Raw genomic sequence first — 21,641 nt, forward strand, 5'->3', positions numbered from 1 at the left:
ATATGTCCGAACAATCAGGGAGACAGAAAGAGACCAAGCTTTCGCTGATGAGGGCCTCCGGGGTAATCCCTGGCTATGTGACCCTGAGCAGTTCGTTGGTCATTCGTCACAGCGCCTGTCAGATCGCTCATCTTGTACCGGATCGGGGGTAGCATTTCTTGCTGAACTCGGATTATTTCCAACTCCTTCGGGGTGAATTCCTCGGCCTACGAATAAATCAGCTCTTCGTGAGAGAGGGGTCGACATCCATTCGACGGTCTAGAGTGGTTCGCTAGTAAAATGCATGTATATTTCTAGCTCCTTCAGCTCGCTTCGGGATGGATTTCTGTCCTTGCCTGAACGGTTAGATGCAGGACGCAATGGGAGGAGTCCCTGGGAGGGTGGCCTGTTCTCGACTTACCATCACAGCTCTTTTCTCTCCATCTAGTGGGAGACAGAAAGTATCATCCTGATGAAGAAAACGCTTCGGGATCTCTCTGCCGCTATCGTGGAGAAGGCTTCATGCTGACACACCTGTCGATTCGATGGGAGAGTAGATGCAAGGATGTGGTTGGGCGCTGGGATCCGTGGGCCTCCAAATCTGCCTTGCGGAAGCATTAGGCCTCCCAGGCGCTACAAACCGTGCGCTCTCCCTAGCCTCCCACTTGACTCACCATCCTCGACAGCAAAGCCTCAGTCACAGTCACGCCGAGAGAAACGTCGAGCAACGGGTTTGCCGTTATTATGTGCCATTGGTACTTCTTTTCTCGTCCCTAAAGCTCTCTCTCCAAGAACCAAGCTGCCGGATTGCTCTCGTGTCAAAGAAACCTCGCATCTACAATCACACGACGCAAATCACCTTCGGGTTCCTGCATCAATCCACCTAGTACAGCAGGCCCCCTGCATCAGTCCCGCAATCACGCGTCTCGTTCCGTCGGTACATTGCTTTAATATTGTTTCACCATCTATCCGTCGCCGTCATGGGCGGGTCTGCGTTTGCCACCGGCCGAAGCAATCCGCTGTACACCCCCCGGATGCCCAAGCACGTTTACACAGCCGTCAAAGATCGCTGTCATGCAATCCTGAGAGAACATTACCTCTGTGTTGCGTCCCCCATCGATGGGCCTGGAAAGAAGGACTTTGGCGACGTCGACATCCTCCTGGCGTGGCCATTGAACCCATCGGCGGGCAAACAGGAGGCTTTCGACGCAATCGCCGACGCCCTCAAAGCGACTGAGACGATTGTAGACAAGGGAAAGGATGTCTCTGGCCATCTCGCTTTACCTTGGCCGTCCGACGTGTCTCTTGAAAATCAAACAGACGCCGTAAGTCATCCTCGACATCTCCTGTCAAACTCAAAGCTAACTCGCTTCCTACAGGTAACCCAAGCCGACCAGCAACAAGAGGACCAAGACCAAGACCAAGACCAAGAACGATTCATTCAAGTAGACGTCCGGGTTTGCGATACCTTGGAATACTTCCAGTGGATGCTCTTCAAACACGCCCACGGCGACGTTTGGAACCTTCTCGGAACTACGATTCGCCCCTACGGTTTGAGTGTCGACGAGTGCTCTCTCTGGCTTCGGATTCCCGAGATCGAAGCCTTCAACCGCAGACGAGCCAAAGTCTTTCTGTCCAGCGACCCGGCCGAAATTCTTCAGTTCCTTGGCCTCCCGATCGAAGAGTTCTGGTCTGAGCCATTTGACGACCTCGACGGCATGTACGAGTACGTCGCTCGCTGCAGGTTGTTCTGGGTCAGTCCCCTGGACTCAGAGAAGAACAGTGCAGGCACGGAGCTCGAGCAGGACCGAAAGAAGCTCAAGGCCAACGATCGGAAACGAATGAACCAGCGACCGGGCTTTCGGAAGTGGGTTGAGGACTTCAAACCTCGGTGTCGCCAAGAGGGCCGCTTCCTTGTCAACCCGACGACGCGAGAGCAGGTCACACAGGAAGCCTTCGATTGGTTCCACGTCGAGGATGAGTTCAAGGCTCGCCGTCAGGAATTCCTGCTGGAGAGGCAAAGGGAAGTGATTTGGACGCAGGTCATCAAGGGCTCGATTCCTGAAGCCGATCCCGCTGACGAGCGTGCGATTCTCTACCGGTCCTGCCTCGTCAAGGCCCTCAAGCGAGTCATCCTGGAAGATGACGGCCGGTACGGCGTATTGCCTGAGCGCAGTTTGAAAGACCAGGATGGCTTTTACATCTCGGAGGACGTTGTCGATTTCATCACGAGGCATCAAGATGCGATCGGCAGGGCCGCCATGGAGATCAGCCACGCTGGCTACGTGGAGCAGAAGAAAAAGAAGGCAGCCAAGGCAGCTGAGAAGGAGAAGAGTCTCTGAGCCCCAAATCAAGACGGTACAGTGGTTTCTTTCGATGCTTGCTTCTGACACTCGTTTGCTAACTGGCCAAACATCACAGGACTTAAGTTACCTTGCCGTTTCTACTGCAGCCGAAGCAGCATGCCTTGACGAATACGCACGATACTATTCCTCGACGAATACGCACGATAATATCCCCCGACCTCCCCAAGTAGAACAATACGAGACTCGTTCGCACCGATACTACGAGATGATGATAAATGGATGGGATGGGTGGAGGGGGTCAAGGAGAGAACGTTAGACGGCTGACTAGAGCTTCCTTGCACGGGATATCGGAGTTACGGGGATATAATCAACGAGATACGACATTCGGTCATCCTGAAATCTGGTAGGAGTTCCTGGGGAGTATAAGGCTGGGGATCCCTGGAGTGGCACAAGAATCACAGGCTGGGAGAGATCAATAGAGAGCAGTAAGTAAACTCGTCTAATAGCTTCAGACTTAAACAGAGGTACTGGGGCTCAAAATATCAACATGATTAGATCCCTCCCAGCTCAAGAATCCCACCAGTCCCCTTGTTTTCTCTCCTCCCCTCCGCTCACCTCGCTCCCAACGCCCGAGTCCTCACATGACCCTCCCAACCAGTCCCCCCCCAACACTCCGGCCCCCTCTTATTCCGGCCCTAACTGACGCTTGGCAGCTGTCACCGCGTTGATCAGAGCCGGATGATTCACTGACATGGCGAAAAGCCCTCACATTCGCTTGTTTAAAAAGCAAAATCCCCCGTTCCCACCATTTCTTTTCTGTTCTCTTCTTCTTCACTCTCTCGTCCGGTGTGAGAACCTCGGTTCTTCTGCCTTGATTAAGGGTCACTGCGATATCAACGCAACCATAGAGAGCTTTCATCTCTTGTTTGTTTTGGTCTCTTCACTTTTTCTCTTTTGTATCTTCTCGTTTACACTCGCGGAAGTGTCGTTGCCCTTCCTTCGGTTTGGCCTGCGTACAATACGTTGTGCTGGGAGCCTCTTCTCAAGGTATTTAATCTTCCATTTCCTCTCCTCGAGAAAAACATCATCTCTAGCTTTCTCTGTCTTGATCACTCGTCTTTCTGTTCTCTTCACTCTGCTCCTTTCGTCTCAACTCGGCTTCAGCACGAGAACCCAGCACCCGTTGGCCTCACCCTCTCTCACCCACCCTCTCACTCTCACTCTTCCACATTTTCTCTCCTATGGCTAAGACCTCTTCTCTAGATGGGGCATCCTCCAGATTCTCCTGGGCGATTTACTCGGATCATGGAGCACATGGGCATCTCTCGCAACAGAGGTGCCCATGTCGAGCCTCAGCTCGGCCGTGGGGGGCTCTCCCTAGTCAATCTTGAGGACACATCCCCTCGAGCCAGGCCTGCTGTTCCTGAACCTGCTGTCCCTGAGCCCGCTGCTCAACGCCACCGTTCTGGAGGCTCCCCTAACCAAGGACGGAGCCGTCATGGAGTCAACGGCCCCCGTGAGGCCCCGTCGAGCCCCGTTGACATCCCCCAAAGACCACGTCGGCGAGGATCCCTGGATTCCCCCAACTTCGGGCGGACCACGGAAGAGGGCGAGTTCAGGCCTGGAGCTCCTCCTAGAGGCCCGCGTGACCCTCGCCCTCCTCTTGATATTCCTCGTCGACGGCGCGAGTCCTCCTCTCACGCTGCGCCGCCCGGTCCCTCTCGTCCTGACGCGGTTCCTCCGGTGCCTCCTATCCCCAACTTCAACTCTCCCGGCAACCAGCCACGCGTTCCTCGCTGTTTTGACCTCCCTGGCGCTGTAAGTGGTTTCAGTTGTTGAGTGGTCGCGAAGTCGACATTACTAACTTTGATTCGCTAGGATTCATTCCCCAACGGAAACCGCCGTGTCATCAACGGTAATTGGACCCAAAGGCAAGTTCAGGACTCCCTCGCTCTCCTTAATTTGTCTACTCTCTAACCCATATTCACAGCTCGAATAACGTCCAGGTTGTCACAATCGGAGGACGTCAATTCCATATCCCAGTTGCGTTGATGGCCCCCTACCCCAACTGGCAACCCCTCACCACCTCCATTGAATTCCGAAGTCGGCTATCGATACTCGATCCTGATGTCTTTGCTGTCTTACTTGAGTCAGTCGTCAACGTCGGTGGGTTTTCAGGGATCGAGAGTGGCCTCAACCTTCCACTCCTGATCCAGACGCTTGTCATGGCGGTGGACTTTGACATGAAGCAAGAGATGGCCAGTCTCTCACTCTCCATCTCCCGGTACATCTGCCAGAAAATCATGTTCCACAATCCTTGGGCTGCGGGGGTGGCTACTAGACTCGGACAAGAGTACTTCAAGTTCCGGTCCGCGGAGATCTACCAGTCCTGGAAACTCCTGGACGCAAGTCCTCGATTGGCCAGGCACATCAACATCGACACTGGCGATCTCATCATCCTATACGTCCACACAGTCCATCACAACTACTGGCCCGCTCTCACCCAGAACGTCCGGTCGAGCTTCAAATCGGCGATCGAGAACCGCTAGGAGCGTGCTCCTGCGCCGTCCCACACCTTCAGCAGCTGCTGGAGAGGCTTCTTCCGCCGTACGGGATACCTGGACATGCCGTGGATTGCCAAGGACAAGTACTTTCTCGATTTCATGTACCCACAAGCGAACGTTGCAAACGGTCCTGAACGCCCCGCCACCGAAGCCGCCCGCAATGTCCCACCTCCCGCCATCATTGTACAGCCACCTGTCGAAGAGACCAATGCCACCGAGGAGGATCTCGACGACGATGATGACACTGCTGTAGAGGACCCTCCTGGCCCGCCTAACTTCATCTGACCGGCGCGTCTCACATCAACGTGACACAAACTCTCCACTCAAGGTATGTTACTTACGACCCAAGGCTTAAGACTAAATAAACTAAGACTAAGCTGACGAGAGCAGTGCTTTATTGTTGTTGTTTTTTTTTGCACCAGTTCTCTTCAACGAGACCACCGCCTCAAGCAATGAGACCTCTCAGATTGGGTATGTCGGTTTCCCGCCATCGCAATAGAACGCCATCTAATCAACGCAAACAGCCCTTTCTTGGCTCCCCGCGCTCTTTGCAACGCACCAAGCTGGCTTCATCGCCACGAACACCAAAAATACAAACAGTCCCGCCACAAAAGGCGATCAAAAAAAAGTTGAAAACGAAAACGCCATAAAAAAAGGTAGCACATCCCCATCACAATCCTTTCAAATAGGCCAAGCAATGAACTAACAGTAACCCAGATGAAATTTGCATTTCTGTCCCCTCGTCATGAATCGACTTAGACGCCAAGATGGGCCATAGACTCCTGTTGGACTGCTTGTCGGGTTCTGGAGTGTCGCTCATGGTTTTGGTCGGCTTGTACAAGCCTCGGACTTGGGTACGGTCGATAACTGCTGGTCTATGGTAGTTTTGTTTTGTGACTGGGCACACGGAGAAACCGAAGTGGTTTGGGTGGGATTAATTGGGTGGGATGGCGGAATCTTCTGTATGAACTTGACCCTTGCCCTCACTGCTACCTATACCACTGTGTTGGGCATAAATACAAAAAAAAAAAAGACTCCCTCCCTAATTTTAGGGAGGTCGGAAACGTGGTATTGCCTCATGATCGTGACCATTGCGGATTTTGTACGGAGACGTCCATTCTCTCCAGCATTTATCCCTGGAACTAAGTAGACAGATGAGCATCAACTACGCCGTAGTTGCCATGCGCCTCAATTCTATTTCGTCAATGGAAATACTGATCATTTTGCCAGTCGAAGACAGTCCATCTTGTGCCAACTCAGCCTGTTTTTGCTTCGCCTGAAAGTTTGATGCCATGAGATTTTACGTTAAAGATGCCGCAAACAAAACATGCCGGTTCTTTTCTTTTACCGCTGCATCTACTCAATCTTGGAGTAGAGATGTCTTATGGCATAGAACATAAGTGAGCTCAGACTGAGCCAACCACTGGAGACCGATTGTACACCGTCGATTCGATCTAATCGAGTTCGATCTGAATTTAACATTTTCAGAAAGGGAATGCGCCCCAAAATACTGGTTTCCGATGTGAAATTTGCACTTTACCACGTTATATAAATAGCAAGTGCAAACATCTTCGAGCTGTCTCCCTCCAGAAGATTTTGGTGGCTACTTCTGCACGATGGATTGGGCAACAAATTGTACTCGAGCAAGTCAAGGACGGCTAGAGAAAAAGCAGTTCTTCCCTCGAAAATCCATCCCCGACACTACGGGATGTGACAGTTTTGCCTGTGCGGTCATAGCGAAAACCCACATGTGGTGGTGACTTTTTTGGGAAAGGATACCAGAATGATCAAGGACTCGCCCATCGCCGAAACATTTGGACAGATGAACCAATTAGTGACCAAGGTTTAAGATTCGGGCATTGTGTACTGAATAATTAGGACTCTTACGTTGAGGATTAGGTCTTTGTCGCCATACCTCTGCGGCGAATACTTATAACACGGAGGACCTGGTGGAAGGTCACGCTTCGAAGGGACGAGGTAACACGCGCTGGGTTCGCTCAGTTTTCCCAAGACCAGGACGTTTCGGTACCCATTTACGAAGATCAAATTAATATTCTGCTTTCTTCAGTTAATCGGATTACTGAGTACTACTCTTGCGGAATACAGATCATATCCCCATGCTCGGGTGCTTGGGTCTTGGCAGTCTTAGCTCGCATAACGAGGGTTGGGTCTAAGGATCGAGCAGGGTCGGCAATGACAATAATACTTGAAAATATGATTGGCAGGCGAAGTGATTATATAGATATTTCTCTCCCTTTTCCAGAGGTCGAAAAACTACCATTGCCTCATGATCGTGACGATTGTGTATTTGGTATCAAGACATCTATTCCCTCCCACCCAACATATACAAATGCGAGCCTATTCCCATAACCCTTTTCTAATCGGTGTTCAGATTCCACATGCCGTCGCCCAAAAAGTGCGCCTCCTCAATCACGGGACCCTTGCCCTTCGCCTTGACCTCGTCGGTGCCCGCGACCAGCAAGCCCACGGCGCAGGCCTCCTCCTTGCCCTCGGCCATGACGACGACGGGCTCGCCCTTGAGCAGCTCGCGGCTCCAGCGGCCCTCGGCGTCGACGTGCTGGTCCATCTCCTTGCCCTCCTCGAGGGTCTTGGCGGCGCCCTCGGCCGGCAGGCGGCCGCCCTTGCTCGTCAGGCCCGGGGCCATGAGCGTGGCGCCCGACAGCACGAAGCGGATGGCGCCGCGGTCGATGCGGATGGTGGGGAAGGCCTGGGGGAAGCGGTGCACCAGGCGCAGATGCGGGATGATGTCGGTGGTGTCGTGCTGGAAGAACAGCGGCACCGTGTCGAGCACGTACAGCGTGTTGCGGTCGGGCAGCTTCATGCTGGCGAGCGACGCCTTCTTGGGCAGGATCTCGTCGATGTGCGGCGTCAGGAGCGGGTACGTGGCGAGCAGCGCCGAGCGCAGGGAGCGCTGCACCGACGACTTGAGCTTCTGCTTCGGGGAGCTCTGCATCCTGTCGGTTGCGCAAGCGGAGCGGGTTAGCGGGGGGGCGAGGGCGAGAACGGGGGGTGAGGGTTAAGTGCGGGAGCGGGAGGCAAAGACGGACTCTTTCTTGAACATGATGGCGGTTGGACTGGGCTGCAGCGGACGGTGGTCAAACGAATGGCGGCCGTAGAACAGGAATCGAGCGGTGGAAAGTGTGAAGCTCGAGCGAAGAATTCGTGATGGTCGTCGCCGTGGTTGTCCGGCTCGTGGTGGGGTGGACTGTTTTGCTGATCCACGGTCGGGCAAAAGTCGACGACTGCCCCGCGGTCGGCCGTGGCGGGGTAAGTCGCGAGATGCAATACGGCGGGGTCTTGGTGGGCATCACGAATTGTCATGTTCAACGTTCAACAGCTGAGCAAAAGGACAAGAGAGAAATCAATCCTGGAAATCATGCATCATTCATTCTTTGCCCTAGGCCATGTATCTCTTAATCCCATCAATCGTACAGTCCACCCCGGCGGTGGCTCTTCTCTTAGGGAGCACTCACGCCGTGGTAGCACACAACCCGCTCTAGCCGTGGACGACGTGCGACACGGTGCCATCCTCTGTCAGATGCACATTGAGCCTGTTCTCGTTGAAGTCCTTGGTAACCATCATCCCCGGCTCGATGATACGCGTCTCCTTGGGAAGATCCCTTTTGCAGAAGACCTAAGTTGATGCTTGTTAGCTCCCGTCCCATCACGTCATGCTACCCTGAAGCGATCTGGTCGTGCCTCATGGTCGTCGTCTCAGCGATTCATTGCAGTGATGGACCGCACAAGACTCCCAGCTCTCGTAGCAATCACCGCTAGAGAAAAGGAAAGTGACATACCGTCTCGGTGGAAGCATCGTCACCCAACTTCTTGCCAACGAGCTTGTTCTGCCACTCCTCGGTCTTATTACCGGGTGTCGAGTTTATTCCAGGGACGACGAGAGGCATGGCGGCGACGACGGGAGCGTTGATTGTTTCTGGGAATAAAATTAAAGACAAGGTTCTGTTCTTGCAGTTGTTTCGTAAGTGATATGCTGGGTTGAGAATGCAACTCGAACGGTGGATCGATTGTTGCGTTGCAGGATTTCGTCGGGTGCTTTTATACGACTGAGGCTTGGGCGACAGGCGGCGATGACGTCGACACACATGGATTCCCCAGATCCGGCTGTGGCCGTCATGGACTCATGGCATCGAAACCGGTGGAACAAAGTTTCCCAACAACACGACGACAACGACAAGAAGATAAAATTACCAATTTAGTCCAGATCGCACAATCACGCAACGCAACGCAACTGTTCGTGCACCCATTCGTCGGCATGGATACATCCGCTGCCAGCTGGCGGTTCGTCCACCACCAAGGCAGCTCGCACTGGCCAAGCCCACTCCCACTGCACGACCCCTGAACTTGTTTCCATGCGCGGGGGACAGGAAGCCCTCCCGGATAAAATCGGCTCGCTCCGAGGTGTGAACTCTGTTCTTTTATGAATGCGTGCAGGAAACCGACCGGGCTTTTCCACATGCCTTCGTGGACAGACAGAACCCTGAAAAAGGACGCCGCCAATGCTTATTTTGGGTGGACGGTTAGGGGACAGGGTGCTGTAATTGACGGCTGCTGCACGGCCGATGGCACAGCCACCATGCATGCCAATATGGCGGCCAGATTAAAGGGATCTTGCTTGGCCCAGCCTCTCTGGCCCCCGTTGACGATGTGCAGGACAGGACAATGCTGAGCGACTCGGACGGACCCAATCCAGACCGATGCTGGTACAATGACGGCAAGACGGCGATTATGATGCATATGGTTACCTATTTACCACCTACAATCACAGTCTGCAGACCCTCCTCCGCTCGGGGACCAACGCCATCATCACCTACGGGACGAGGAGCCCACAGATGAGCCTCACGTCCAACTCCGGCGTCTCCATCTCATGTCAGCGCCAGTCTATTTCCACGCTGGCTGCTTCCGCCTTTTCGGCATCTCGTCCCCTCCGCGCCAGAAAAGCTGCCGTCAGCAAGCATCCCCGCAGGTACACAGTACATACCTCATGCCACAGCACAGGAGCACAGGAGGAAGAGCACAAAGCAGGTGGGCCAGTGCGACGTGCAACGTGCCAACTCCCTCTCCTCATTAGAGCGTCTCCAGCTGAAGTGCGGCCTCAGCCACTTGGGGTGGGCTTGGGCTTATGTGTGTGGGCTGCATATGGATTAACGTCGATGCTCTCGAAACATGCCGCCACACAGTCCACAGTGCTCCTTTCACAGCTCAGCGGCCATGGTATTGCTTGCCGTCCCCTTTTCGTTGTGGCCCCGCGTCTCTGTTCACGTATCCGTAGATTCGCTCAACTTTGGCTGGCTACTGGCGGGTTGCTTGCTCGCGGTGTCACACTCACTCCCTCCCTCCGCAGAAGCTCAAGGTTCAACAGCCAAATGCCACCATCAGCATCAGCACCTGCAGCCGCACCACGCCAATGCCCAGCAGAGCAAATCAGCATCGCCGCCCGTCATGCGCACCAAGAGCTGGAGCGAGTACCCGGTACCTCGCACTCTACGTGCCGTCGCCGTAGTGCTCTCTCTAGCTCTTAGGGATCGCCCCTGTCATCAGCCCGGCCCAGCCCCAGCCGCCACCGCCCTCCCTGAAGCCCTGGAGACTCGCTGTTCCCTAGCCCAATGTCGCCCGCCGCAACTGGAGCAGTACTAACAGCACTAACTGCTCGCAGCGCGCCGGCACCGCCAACACAGCCAGCACAGCCTTACCAAGTCGCCGCCATACTCCGTACTTCGTACATAATTAGCAGCTCCCATAAGAATCCAAACACCCTTGCTGCGGACCCCCATGTATCCGTACCCGCCCAGGCTGACTTGTGACTGGAGGCTGGACGCTCGACTGGAGACGTGTAGAGAGGTGCAGACTGGCTGGTCAGACTAGTTCAGGGTGCCGAAAAATAGCGACCATCCGTCTCCTTTTTTTTTAATCACCGTGGCTCCCACATTTCTCCCGAGCGCCGCCTCACTCCCCCTGCCACCCCAGTCTTCCCAGTCTTCGTCCTTCGTATCCCGCCTCCTTCTCGCAATCCTCCTCTCCTCTCCTCTCCCCTAACCCTCGCCCATCCTTCTTCATCCGCCAATTTCTTCTCTTTTCCTTCGTCTCGTCGTGTCGCCGAATACCCTCCCGTCGACTCCCTCAACTCTCGTGCCTGCTGGAAGGGAATGAGCCTGTAATCCATCCACTCAGCCAGCTAATCGACTTCGAAACCGGGACTTTTGCGGGGCGTCGCTGGACAACGGAGCCACTCACCCTCGATACTCTCGTCCATCATCCTCGAGTCTGCCATTCGATACGAAACGCCGTACATCCTCCCACCTCCTCTCCAGATCCAAACCATCACAAACCCGCCATCATGCGCGTCTCATCCGTCGTCCTCTTCGCCGGGAGTGCCCTGGCCACCGCCAAGCACGAGTGCCTCGTCAACAACCACGAGGACCTGGCCAGCTTCGCCGACTGCGGCCATCAGGGAGCCCTCGCCTACTGCCTGTCGCAGCTCCAGACCTTCGAGGAGAGCGACATCCGAACCTGCTACACCAACGTCGGCTGCTCGCCCGCCGACGCCGCCATTGAGGCGAAAGCCACCCTGGAGCGTTGCGAGGAGATGGCCCAGTCCGGCGATCTGAAGAAGCGCTTCCGTGCCGCCGCCTACCCCCGTGCTGACGCCTTCATTCGCGCTGACACCACCGCCGCCGACGCCACGGCCACCGGCAAGTCCTCCAAGACCGGGAAGATCTACTCCGGCACCGACTGCTTCAGCACCGGCAAGTCATCGACCAGCTCGTGCCCCTTGACCACCAGCGGCGACCACACCAAGACCGTGACTTGCTTCCCGACCGAGATCACCACCAGCACCTGCGACCCCACGCTCATCTGCACCGTCGATTCCCAGAACAACGACATCTGCATGGACCTCAAGAAAATGGACGTCGGCGGCATCGTCGTCGCCCTCGTCTTCGCCGGAGCCCTCGTCATCGGCGCCGCCGGCCTGACCTTTGCCTGCTGCAAGGACCGCAAGGAGCAGAAGCGCCTCGCCGCCAAGGCCGAGGCCACCGCTCTGGCCCGCGCCGCCACCAAGAAGCAGCGCGCCGCCCAGCGAACTCCCCTCCTCCGCAAAGCCTCTGGCGGCTCCGCTGCCGGCGGCGCGAACCCCTTCCAGGACCAGGGCCGTGCTTAGGACGACCGGTCCGGTCATGGAAGACGCACCGGGGGGCGTCTGGAACGCGTGAGGGAGTAGCCTCTTGGGCGCCACCCTGAGCCCTCCTCGGAGGAGAGCCGCATTGGGGCCACGGAGTGATGAGCAACTTGTTTTTGATACCTTATTGTCAGGGCCAGGGACATGTGTTTGAGTACTCGGAGCAAATGGAAATAAATATGACTAGAAGTCTGCAAAATAGTGAATTCATTGCGAAGACGGTCGAATAAAGGCCGAGGTTGTACTTGCATCTTAGATCAGAGGTCGCAGGTCTCGAGTTATAGATATCACGTGTATGTGTCTGCGTTGCACCTTCTCCATGTGTTTCTATGCTCGTGCGCTGCTCCGTCTTTGCCTTCTTGGAATTCCCGGTTGGCATCTTCAAAGACTCGATTTGGTCTTTCCTCAAAGGTTGGGTGGGTGTTTGTACGGCGATGGTACAGTGAGCACATCCCATAGTCCAAGCTGAGGACCCAACAAAGTGTGCCTGTGTTTGTGTCTGTTCGAACAGTGTGAGACATACAAGCAAGGTCACGGCAAAAGCTGCTCTGCATTGAAGATATATCTACTTTGATGGGCTACGCAACTGACCCGAGTTTAGGTGACCTATTTGGACTCTCAGAGCAAGATACAAAAAGAATACAATGTTACCCTCGACATTTAGGGAGTATGTCTCTGTTGTGGTTGAAGTGCAGCGATATGCCGCCAACTACAATAACGAAGAACAAAGTCAGCAAAGGATGACCGAGAACACATATATCGTCATTGTGACCTGTGCACCAGACCTGAACTTGTGGATTTCGCATTTCACCAGTTCTACACAAGACCATCTCAACCTCGATCAGTTCCTGCCACGACACACACGACATACACAACACATCACAGACAGCAAACATAACACGGCAATTGCTTCGTCCCACAGAAGTGCACTTTCACATTCCACAGGCCTTTAAAGACCATTTCATGCTTATTATCCGATACTCGAACATAATTCCTTCAGTGACGACCGCGGTAATTCACACGCTGGTTCGCTTTCGCTTCTCTCATCCCGTCGCTCGTAGACTTCGCCAACCATGTGTGCCGTGAGGCACACCGTGTCCCATTGGAGTACACAGTCCTGACCTATTCCTACCTCCGCCCATCCTGTCCACCCATCTTCCCTTTGCAACTGTCGAAGAAACCCTCCCAGGTGTCCACCTTGGACAGGTTCTTGGGCCCACGCCCGTTAGAGGCAGCCGCGTAAAGGGAAAATTTGTCCCTGGGTGTGCCGATGTACTGGTCGCTAAGCGCCATCGATCGGCGGGTGGGTGTGGTGCTGCCGAAATTACCCATATGGTCAAACATCGACCTCCGCTCAGAAGGGCTGTTGCTACTGGTTCGATCACTCCCCTGGCTAGGAACTCCCTAGATTCCTCGCAAGGATGCGTGTCCTGACAATGGGCTACCGATCTCGCCAGGAGCTCCAACGGCTCGATAATGAGGGTATATGTCGCTAAGATCCGGCGCCCATCGCACAGTATGCTTTCCAGGGCCACCAGCATCCCGCCTGACTTCAAAGGTGCCACCTCCATTGGAAAGGCTCCCTTCGGTGTCGCACAAATTCAGCAGGTCTTGTTCTGTAAGGCCCTGATCACCAGTAAGAGCATCAATATGAGACTTGAGAGCTGCGAGTCCGATGAATCCCTCAGGGTCGCCCGAGTTGGCAAGTTCCTTGCAGGCCTGACACAACATGAGACGAACAGTTACATGGCGTGGTTGGGCGGGTGGGCGAATAGAGCTCAGCGCGGGGATAGGAGATCCCATACCGAATCCAGGAGGCACGCTTGGCGCGCCCCATCCAGGATTGCTAAAGCCTGGAGGAGGAAACGGGTGTGCAGTTACAGCTGGAGGCCCCCACGGATTGTGTGCAAGGGAAAAACCGGCATCCATAAAGGGACTCGCCGGAAAGCCAGCTCGTGGTCCTGGTGGTTGGTTGCGCAGGCTTCCCATGTTGATCTCAGCACCCAATAGCTCGTCGTCTTCGAGGAGCGCTCTACTTCCCAGGTGCGTCGTTTCGTCGTCCTCGTCATACGATCGTCCATGGTTAACACTTCCGGGCCGCCCGATAGGCGCAGGTCGTCCTATGGGTTGCGTCGAGGTTCCGGACAGACCGTCGAAAGCTCCAGAGCTCTGGCGCGTATGGGTCGGTGGGGGTCCGTCCTTGGGTAACGGGAATCCACCGGCCATTCCAAACTGATCACCAGCAGGTTGCGAGAATCCGGGTGGCGGCAAGGGCCCGGGGGGGAACCCCCGAGCTGTGGGACCATTGATGCCGGGAGGGGGCATCATCATACTCGGGCCAGGTCTGAAACCGGGAGGGAAGATGGGTTCGTGGGGTATGCGGCTCGGGAAACCCGGCGGAGGGTGGTGCGCGAGCCCTGGAGGTGGCTGCATTACCAACGGGGGGATCTGGAAAGGCGGTGTCTGACCGGGCAGCAGCTTCAATTTTCTCATCGGTGGAGAGGATGAATGCGAATGCTGAGAGGTAGTTGCCGTCGTGCTAGTACTTCCCTTCCTCTGCTGGCCAATAGGCCCTGGGCTCATGTGAGCTGGTGTTACAGAATGCGGTGATGGGTTCTGACTCGTAGCCGAAGCTGACTGCGACGCCGAAGAACTCGATTGTCCAGCTTCCTGTTGCTGAGACGTCGTTCGCGGTCGGATAGGCGTCGGTGCCTTGGGGATCACGGGTGTTGCCACGGGTATCTTGGGCGAGGCGAAGTTGACGGGGTTCGATGGATGTTGAGGTAGAATGGTCGGGATCGAGACGGGGTGCTGTTGACCACGCTTGGACAGTTGCAGAGGCTGGCCTTGAGGTGTCTGGCTCGCCGCCTTCAGGGCAGCAACCTTCTCCTCTCTTGCTCTCTCCTTGGCCTCCTTGGCGGCCTGGACCTCCTTCTGGGCCTTGGCGGCTCTGGCTTCCTTGTCCCGCTTGTCCCGATCTTGCTTATCCTTTCGCTCTTGAGCCTCACGCTCCTTTTGCTCACGAGCGTCTTTGTCCTTCTGTCGTTGTTCCTCCTTGAACTTCTTCTCCCGCTCCTTGGCTTCGCGAGCTTTGCGCTCTTGGTCCGCCTGCTTGTCTCTCTGCTCCTGAAGTCGCCGTTGCCGTTCAGCTTCTTTCCGGAGTCGAGCGTCCTCTTCGGCCTTCTTCTGGGCATCTTTCTGCTTCCGCTTCTCCTCAGCTTTCTGTCTCTGTTCAGCGGCCCGTTGCTTCTCAGCGTCCAGTCGAGCGGCGTCTTGGGCAGCCTTTTCGGCTTCCTTGCGCGCCTTCTCCTCGGCCAAGGCCTGCTTCTTCTGAGCTGCCTTGTCCTTCTTCTTCTGGGCGTTCTTAGCTTTTTTCGCCTTCTGTTGGTCGACTTGTCGGCTCTCCTCTTCCAACTCTTCCAGCAGTTTCTGCTGGCGTTCCTTGGCTACCTTTTCCTTGTATGCTGAGAGAACGCGTTGCTCAAACATTCGTGCAGCAAATATCTGGAACATGCGGCGGCCTTCTTCCATTCGTTGCTCCTCCGTCATTTGGTCCTGGCAGCAACACTCAGTATGTGACTGGGACGGCATTATAGAGGGGTTTGAGTATACCTCTTCATCCTCATACTCCTCATCTTGACTGTCGTCATAATCTTCCTCCTCATCCTCGTCGTCGTCATATTCATCGTCTTCAGGAGGAGGGTGATTATGAGGATTGGAGTATGAGCCGTTAGGATGACCATAGGCGCCGCGAGAAAAGTGCTCGCGAGCGTCCTCTTCCCGGGCCATGCGACGTTCCGCTAGCTGCTCCATCATTTCGATGAATCGCTTGCCGTCATTCTTGAGTAGGTCATCCGCAACGGTGAGAATGCCGCCTAGTTCCATGTTACCATATCTGCGGAGTAGTGATTCAAGGAGCTGCGTACCCTTGACCTGCAGACTGTTGCCAAACGTCAAGAAATCAGCCACGTCACGATCGTGAGAGTTGTGGAATTCCTCGGGAGGCTCGTCGTCGCTATAATCGTCGTCGTCCACTTCGTCATCGCTGTAGCCTTCCTCCAAATCGTCCTCGTCCTCGTCGTCGCCGACATGTTCCACTATTCGGCCGCGGGATGGGGGTTGGTTGGTATAGCTCGAAGGTAGCCCTCGGGGCGGTCGTAGGGAGAAATCGCGGGGTGGGGGGAGCATGGGCGGGCCCTCGCCTTGGTTGGCGAATTGCTCCAGCTCGAGGTAGTAGGCGTCGTAGAGACCTTCCAGCTCCTCCTCTATCGCGGTTCGCTTCCGGCCACAGACCGTACAGCTGCAGGTGTGCTTTTGCTGCTCCTTCATCTTCTTTAACACAGCATCCTTTTCCACCTTGACCAACGACTTCCGTTCGTCCTCACCCAGACCAAGCCAGAACTCCTTGATACGTTCACGCTCCTCCTGATTACTCGTGCTCCAGATCTTGTCGCGAGACATGCCAGAGCCACGACCCACCGTCGAAGATTGCGATTCAAGATGTGAATGTGCAGGGGTTGGCGACGCAGTGTCACTGTCTCCCGCAGCGTTCTTTTTCTTCTTCTTCCGATTCTTCTTGGATTTGGCGTCTATTGCCAGATGACCGTTCGACATGGACCCCGAGTGATGAGCCCCTAAGCCGTAGTCGGCGTCGTCATCGTCACTAGCGACAATCTCGTGGTCGGCACGGTGGTGACCCGAAGTCATCCCGGAGCTGGATATGTGGTCGGCATGGCCATTCGCAGCCTGCTCGGCGGCGGCCTTAGCGGCTGCCTTTTGCCGGCGCTTCTGCTTCTTACGGTTCACAGTCGGAGCAGTGTCGTTGCTGGCGTTGGGCTCTGGTGGGGGTGCGCTGTGTTTGGTGGTTGTGGGGGTGGAGGGTTGGGACGACTCGGAGGGGGTGCCCTTGGGGACGGTGATGAACTTGGAGCCATCCTTGTTGGTGTATTTGGCGAGGTTTCGGGGTGATGCCGGCGTTTGCGTAGCCGGTTTCTGGTTGGTGGCCGGCATCGTGGGTTACGGAGCGAGGGCAGTCGAAAGCATGAAGAGGCCGCGCGCAACACGTGTCTGCCGCTCGGAGGGGGGAGAGGAGAGGGAAGGGGCGTCTAGAAGTAGCTGCCACGGGTCAGCACGGTGCCGGCAGAGGTGCGCAGCGCAGGGCGAGGCGAGTCGGGTCCAAGGGCGGCGGCGGACGGGTGCGAGATGCGAGTTGCCGATGATGGTGGAGGGTCTGGGGCGGCTCAAAATGAGGCACTCACTCAGTCCCCAGGTCAGGGTTAGGTCAGCGATGACGCCTGCGGGGAGGTGGGCCAGGCCCGGGTCGATAAGATGCTCCGGCGGCGAACGTGTGCGCGGTTCGGGGCCTGTAGAGATGTTGCGGGAGGGATACTAAGCCTGGACGTCTTTGTTGGAGGTTTCGATGGTGTTCGAGGCTCAACGCAAGAGATGGAAGTCACTCTCCAGTGGAGTTACATGGCACCTGTACTTTCGCATGCAGCCGAACGAGGGCGTGCACTGTGAAGCCAGGGAAAACTGGGTCCGCCTCCGTCAATCAGATTTCGTGCCTGAGTGTGGTAGGGGTCGTGTGACTTTACACGTGACCTTGGCCACCAACGGTTTCCGCGTTTGTGCCTTAGGCAAGTGGGGTTGGCGGGAGCAACGACCTTGATGTCAGCGCTCCGTTGCTCAATTGGGCTTACCCTAGACTCGATCTCCACGAATTCTAGAAGGTGCGTTTGGCGAGCTGAACTCTCCTCCAGCCGGGATGCTTGGGGATAGATATCTAAAGGCAGTTGCCATAGAGCCGCCCAGGACATAGCGATCCACATACGACATCAACGGCTCCCTTCTCGTCCCCCGCCCAACCGATTTGTTTTTAAAGTATAAAGTGTTGTGATTTGGCGTGCCGCCCGTTGCTTCTGTTGCCATCTGTTGCTTTCCTTGGACGTTAAGAGCGGGAAAGCGTGCATGAACAGAACGGCCGAGTGAGTCAGTTGCGAGGGAGAGCAAACTAATCAAAACGTCAAGCGAGATACAGGTGGACATTTCTGCCAACAGCCCCATTCATTTCAGTCTGCTGTTCTCTTTATGACTCTTCATAGCACAATATGATCTGCGAATAAATCCCCAATCCTGTCTCCGTAGGCCTTCCGCAGTAGCCTTGCTGTTTGACGTTTGGGCTGAAACCGCTATAGTGGGTGCAGGGCCGTAACCGAAGGGTGTAGTGGATTGGGATCTTCATGACTGAAGTCGATGAGCGGGAGCAATCTCTTTGCCGGACGTAACCCCTAGGGTATGGTGACACAGCGGGATCACGACTGGGTAGGCGGGGGATCTTCATGAGCCCTCACTCGTTAATCGGCAAGCACCGCAGACGCTGTAGGCCTGGAAATGACGGGCGGACAAGTGGCACAACGACATCGCATCCCGCAAGCAATCTCATGCATAAGCACCTATCCGTGTGACACAGGGCGACCACACAACGAGACGGGCTCACCCCCCTTTCTGACGTTGGACACGAGAGTGGAGGAACGTGGCAATGTGTAACCGCGGCGTTGGATGCTTCGGCTGATTGACCGTAGAGGGAAAAACGTCGCCAAGGATGAGATGCGCGCGAAAGCTGGTTTGTAGCACTACTGCAACCACCTCCCAGTTGGAGTAAACGAGATGCAAAGATAACGAACGGATGGGTCCATATCGGGCAATAGAGTCGCTAGATGATGCCCACTAGAGGTTGCCATGCTTCCCTTAGTGTCGCCATTGCCTTGTTTGGTTGGAGGCAGATCTATTGAGTGTGGTTGACAAACCCGTTGTGAGAGCATGACTTGACAATGGTCATGGTGGTGGATTGCGCCGCGGCCAACGCGCGACGGATATTTGCTTATCACAGCAGCACAACGACGGACGATGCGAGTGCTTGTTGCATGGCCTGAGCTAGCATTATAGATGAACAAGGGGAGTGCCTGTCAGCCCTAGTTCTCGGTGGTCTGGTGAGAGTGTACGAAAGAAGTACAAGAACAGTTGTAGGACAATAAGCGGGAACCAGTTTTTGGGGTTGATGCGAAGGCCCTGGAGCCTCGCTCAGCAGTAACCTAGTCTACCGCCTGCCATTGGATGCAGTGGGAAATGTCCCTGGATGGGTCCCCTGGTTGTGGAGGATACTTGCTCTGTTTGCATCGTACCAACCGCACAGCAAATTGTGCGGTGCTGATCGATCGGAGGTAGCCGTCGGATCGCACAGAGAAGTATGACACGACGGACGGGATCCGGATGGATGGCATTCACACGAGAAGCACGCGAGCCAAGAGTCCCACTGAAAAAAAAAAACGAGTATGGCTCGATCATGTCTTCCAAGACGGTCGACCAACCTTGAAGGACTGTGGTCCTACTACGCAGCCCGACGTGGTAGTTCATCCTGACCTATCCCGGTCCCTGAACGGAGGGTGCTTATTTTAGCCTCTGCTGGCTTGGTGGGTTTGTTTTCGGATGCACAGCCTCACAGCGGGTGTCGTCTGCACTAAATAGTGACATGGCATGACGAACGGCGCGCCAGAAGCAAGCCGGCTGGGGACGTTTGGGTAGCCTAGGGAAAAAGAAAGGGGAATCGATGCATTGGGCATTCAAGCCTGCTACAAGACTTCTGAGGCCAGTCGCTTCGCGTGGTCATCGGCAACGTTGTCATCATTCTGTTTGTTGATTCACTGCCCCGTTGGCCCAACCCAGCGAGTGCTGAGAGGGATGAAGACGTGGTGGCATGTTTCTCGCTCGCAAGCCCACTATTTGCCATTGACGTGTGAGAGAAGAGCATCCATTTCCCCGTGATTGGCCTCCGTCGTCCCGACTTTTTAGACGGTCATATAATATCACGTTCTGGCGCTGCAGTGAGCTGGCTGATGACGAAAGAATTCTCCCTCATGCGACCGAGCGTTGTCAATGCAATGACCGGAAGCAATGGCCGGAAGCAATGGAGCCTACAACCCAGCTGGACGGAGAGAAAAGCATGTGCTTTTACGTAGCAGGTAGTGGATCAAGTCGGTAGCAAAATAGAAACGGAGAGCACGGCAAAACGGCAACGAGTTAATGCAATGGTGCGCTCTCGACGTGATGGAGGTCGCTGTTACGTTACCCCGTGTCCGTCTCGCGGGTATTCGCGACGAATGTTTCTTCTGCCTCGAGGCACAGAGTCATGTAGTATTAACTATGGATAGGTACCGTAGGCGATCCGAAACCTAAGTTATTGGCGCAACGACAAGATCTGTGCAGGCAGTGCCCAGTCAACAAAGCACATGCCAGGTCTGTTTTTGGAACCCGATCCATGCGCTCCATGCGCTCTAGCAAGGACCCCTTTGCCGAACTGGTGAACTCTACGCGGCGACAATGGACGGAGTAGTACCTGGGAGGACCCTGGGCGCCTGTCTGGCTGCTCCGTGAGTTCAGACTATGCACGGAGTAGGTAATTGCGTGGAGTACAGGCCGTGGATCTGTTTCTTTTTCTGGACCTCTTCCCCTGCTGATCGCGAGTTGTTCCCGGCCGGGTTGAGGATGGAGCATCATGGAGCTTGGATTCCTCAATTCTTTTGACAGGTCCCTTGTGAGCCTGTCCCTGCAGAAGCCGTCTTCCCTGCGCGTCGTCTGTATATTTTACGTTAAGGCTGGCTGCTTGGGTCATGATGGGCTTGGCTTCATCTCCATCTCCATCTCCATCATCGTCATCGTCATCGTCAGCCTCCACCGGCCAGCGCTATTCCTCTGTGCCGCCGCCACCAGCCGGTAGGCTTCTGTACAGCCTCTAGCGGGCTCTGACATAGCCCTGAAGGCGTCGACGGCGTCCATCCCATCCCACTGTAACAACCGCTGCGCTGCAACAACCACTGCAACAACCACTGCCCCCACGGGTGAAAAGTGCAGCGACCAATGCCTGCGAACCGAAGTTGCAAAGGACTTCTCGCATAGGCGGTACCCGCAGTACACAAGAGGTACTCCGGGGGTTGCTAAAAAAGTCCTGCTGCTCCACCACACACTTGTTCCCCCCTCCCTCCACCTCCCCACTATAACGACCACCACAACGACCGCCACGCCCACCGGCCGCTCGCGCCGTTCCCCGGGCGGGTGGCCTGTAGCCTGTATCCTGTAGCCTGTTAAGCCTGTACGGAGTAGCCTGGTGGCCCGTAACAAAACAACCCAAGCCCAGCAACCACCCCCAAACAGGCACCGAAACGGACACCCACCTGCTGGAACCACTGCCGCTCCTAGCACTCGCACCGCGCTGAACTCGCACCAAAGCACCCACCACCACATCCACCACATCCACATCACGTCCAATCCACCACAACCAAAAGCACCAGCTTTCGGCGATTCAGCCCAGCCCCAAAAGCCCAGCTTGCGCACTTGCTCAGCCCAGACCCAGACCCAGTCAGTTCCAGTCCGCCAGAGCAGAAAACGCCATCGCCTTCCCCGACTGTCCGACCGGTCTCTCCTCGTCTCTCCTCGTCCCTCCCCCGTCCTGCCCGTCCTCTCCAAGTCCTACGCTTCCTCAGCTCGTATTCCCATTCCATTAAAAAGCCCATTCTCTCCTCT

The 21,641-nt window shown here is 55.5% G+C and overlaps 7 protein-coding genes across 7 annotated transcripts; 3 read left to right on the forward strand and 4 right to left on the reverse strand.

Annotated features, from left to right (window-relative positions):
• Positions 1 to 959: 959 nt before the first annotated feature.
• Positions 960 to 2,321, forward strand: BGZ61DRAFT_536265 (uncharacterized protein; the record flags this gene model as incomplete). The annotated part of the gene is made up of 2 exons (XM_046254372.1): positions 960 to 1,304; positions 1,359 to 2,321. 2 exons carry the CDS (start codon positions 960 to 962, stop codon positions 2,319 to 2,321), a joined length of 1,308 nt encoding a protein of 435 aa, XP_046099925.1.
• Positions 2,322 to 3,783: 1,462 nt separating this feature from the next.
• Positions 3,784 to 5,134, forward strand: BGZ61DRAFT_591301 (uncharacterized protein; the record flags this gene model as incomplete). The annotated part of the gene is made up of 4 exons (XM_046256677.1): positions 3,784 to 4,103; positions 4,164 to 4,220; positions 4,276 to 4,795; positions 4,835 to 5,134. The coding sequence occupies 4 exons, from the start codon at positions 3,784 to 3,786 to the stop codon at positions 5,132 to 5,134; spliced, it is 1,197 nt and encodes a 398-aa protein (XP_046099926.1).
• A 1,933-nt stretch (positions 5,135 to 7,067) lies between these two features.
• Positions 7,068 to 8,144, reverse strand: BGZ61DRAFT_458084 (uncharacterized protein). Its single transcript, XM_046246712.1, has 2 exons — positions 7,918 to 8,144; positions 7,068 to 7,824 (listed from the first exon to the last, which is right to left on the reverse strand). The coding sequence occupies exons 1-2, from the start codon at positions 7,929 to 7,931 to the stop codon at positions 7,227 to 7,229; spliced, it is 612 nt and encodes a 203-aa protein (XP_046099927.1). The 5' UTR covers positions 7,932 to 8,144; the 3' UTR covers positions 7,068 to 7,226.
• Positions 8,145 to 8,366: 222 nt separating this feature from the next.
• On the reverse strand, positions 8,367 to 8,775 carry BGZ61DRAFT_536268 (uncharacterized protein; the record flags this gene model as incomplete). Its single annotated transcript, XM_046254373.1, has 2 exons — positions 8,367 to 8,504; positions 8,668 to 8,775. 2 exons carry the CDS (start codon positions 8,773 to 8,775, stop codon positions 8,367 to 8,369), a joined length of 246 nt encoding a protein of 81 aa, XP_046099928.1.
• A 2,450-nt stretch (positions 8,776 to 11,225) lies between these two features.
• On the forward strand, positions 11,226 to 12,047 carry BGZ61DRAFT_360938 (uncharacterized protein; the record flags this gene model as incomplete). The annotated part of the gene is made up of 1 exon (XM_046241217.1): positions 11,226 to 12,047. The coding sequence occupies one exon, from the start codon at positions 11,226 to 11,228 to the stop codon at positions 12,045 to 12,047; it is 822 nt and encodes a 273-aa protein (XP_046099929.1).
• Positions 12,048 to 13,579: 1,532 nt separating this feature from the next.
• On the reverse strand, positions 13,580 to 17,351 carry BGZ61DRAFT_98103 (salt tolerance down-regulator-domain-containing protein). The gene is made up of 5 exons (XM_046257290.1): positions 17,324 to 17,351; positions 15,992 to 17,180; positions 15,678 to 15,940; positions 13,871 to 15,620; positions 13,580 to 13,784 (listed from the first exon to the last, which is right to left on the reverse strand). Exons 2-5 carry the CDS (start codon positions 17,073 to 17,075, stop codon positions 13,750 to 13,752), a joined length of 3,132 nt encoding a protein of 1,043 aa, XP_046099930.1. The 5' UTR covers positions 17,076 to 17,180; positions 17,324 to 17,351; the 3' UTR covers positions 13,580 to 13,749.
• Positions 17,352 to 20,631: 3,280 nt separating this feature from the next.
• BGZ61DRAFT_520841 (uncharacterized protein) lies at positions 20,632 to 21,377 on the reverse strand (the record flags this gene model as incomplete). Its single annotated transcript, XM_046252466.1, has 3 exons — positions 20,632 to 20,982; positions 21,086 to 21,208; positions 21,293 to 21,377. The coding sequence occupies 3 exons, from the start codon at positions 21,375 to 21,377 to the stop codon at positions 20,786 to 20,788; spliced, it is 405 nt and encodes a 134-aa protein (XP_046099931.1). The 3' UTR covers positions 20,632 to 20,785.
• Between the last annotated feature and the right edge of the window lie 264 nt (positions 21,378 to 21,641).

Source organism: Ilyonectria robusta (genome assembly GCF_021365365.1).
Source record: "Ilyonectria robusta strain PMI_751 chromosome Unknown BGZ61scaffold_20, whole genome shotgun sequence".
Taxonomy (NCBI): Eukaryota; Fungi; Ascomycota; class Sordariomycetes; order Hypocreales; family Nectriaceae; genus Ilyonectria; species Ilyonectria robusta.

Bases quoted from the DNA above. Each gene is read 5' to 3' on its own strand.
- BGZ61DRAFT_98103 (XM_046257290.1), bottom strand. From the start codon at position 17,075: ATGCCGGCCACCAACCAGAAACCGGCTACGCAAACGCCGGCATCACCC. The intron at 15,621-15,677 runs GTATACTCAAAC...TGTTGCTGCCAG, and splicing joins AGGAGTATGAGGATGAAGAG to GACCAAATGACGGAGGAGCA. The intron at 13,785-13,870 runs GTATGGGATCTC...ATGTTGTGTCAG, and splicing joins AAGCGTGCCTCCTGGATTCG to GCCTGCAAGGAACTTGCCAA.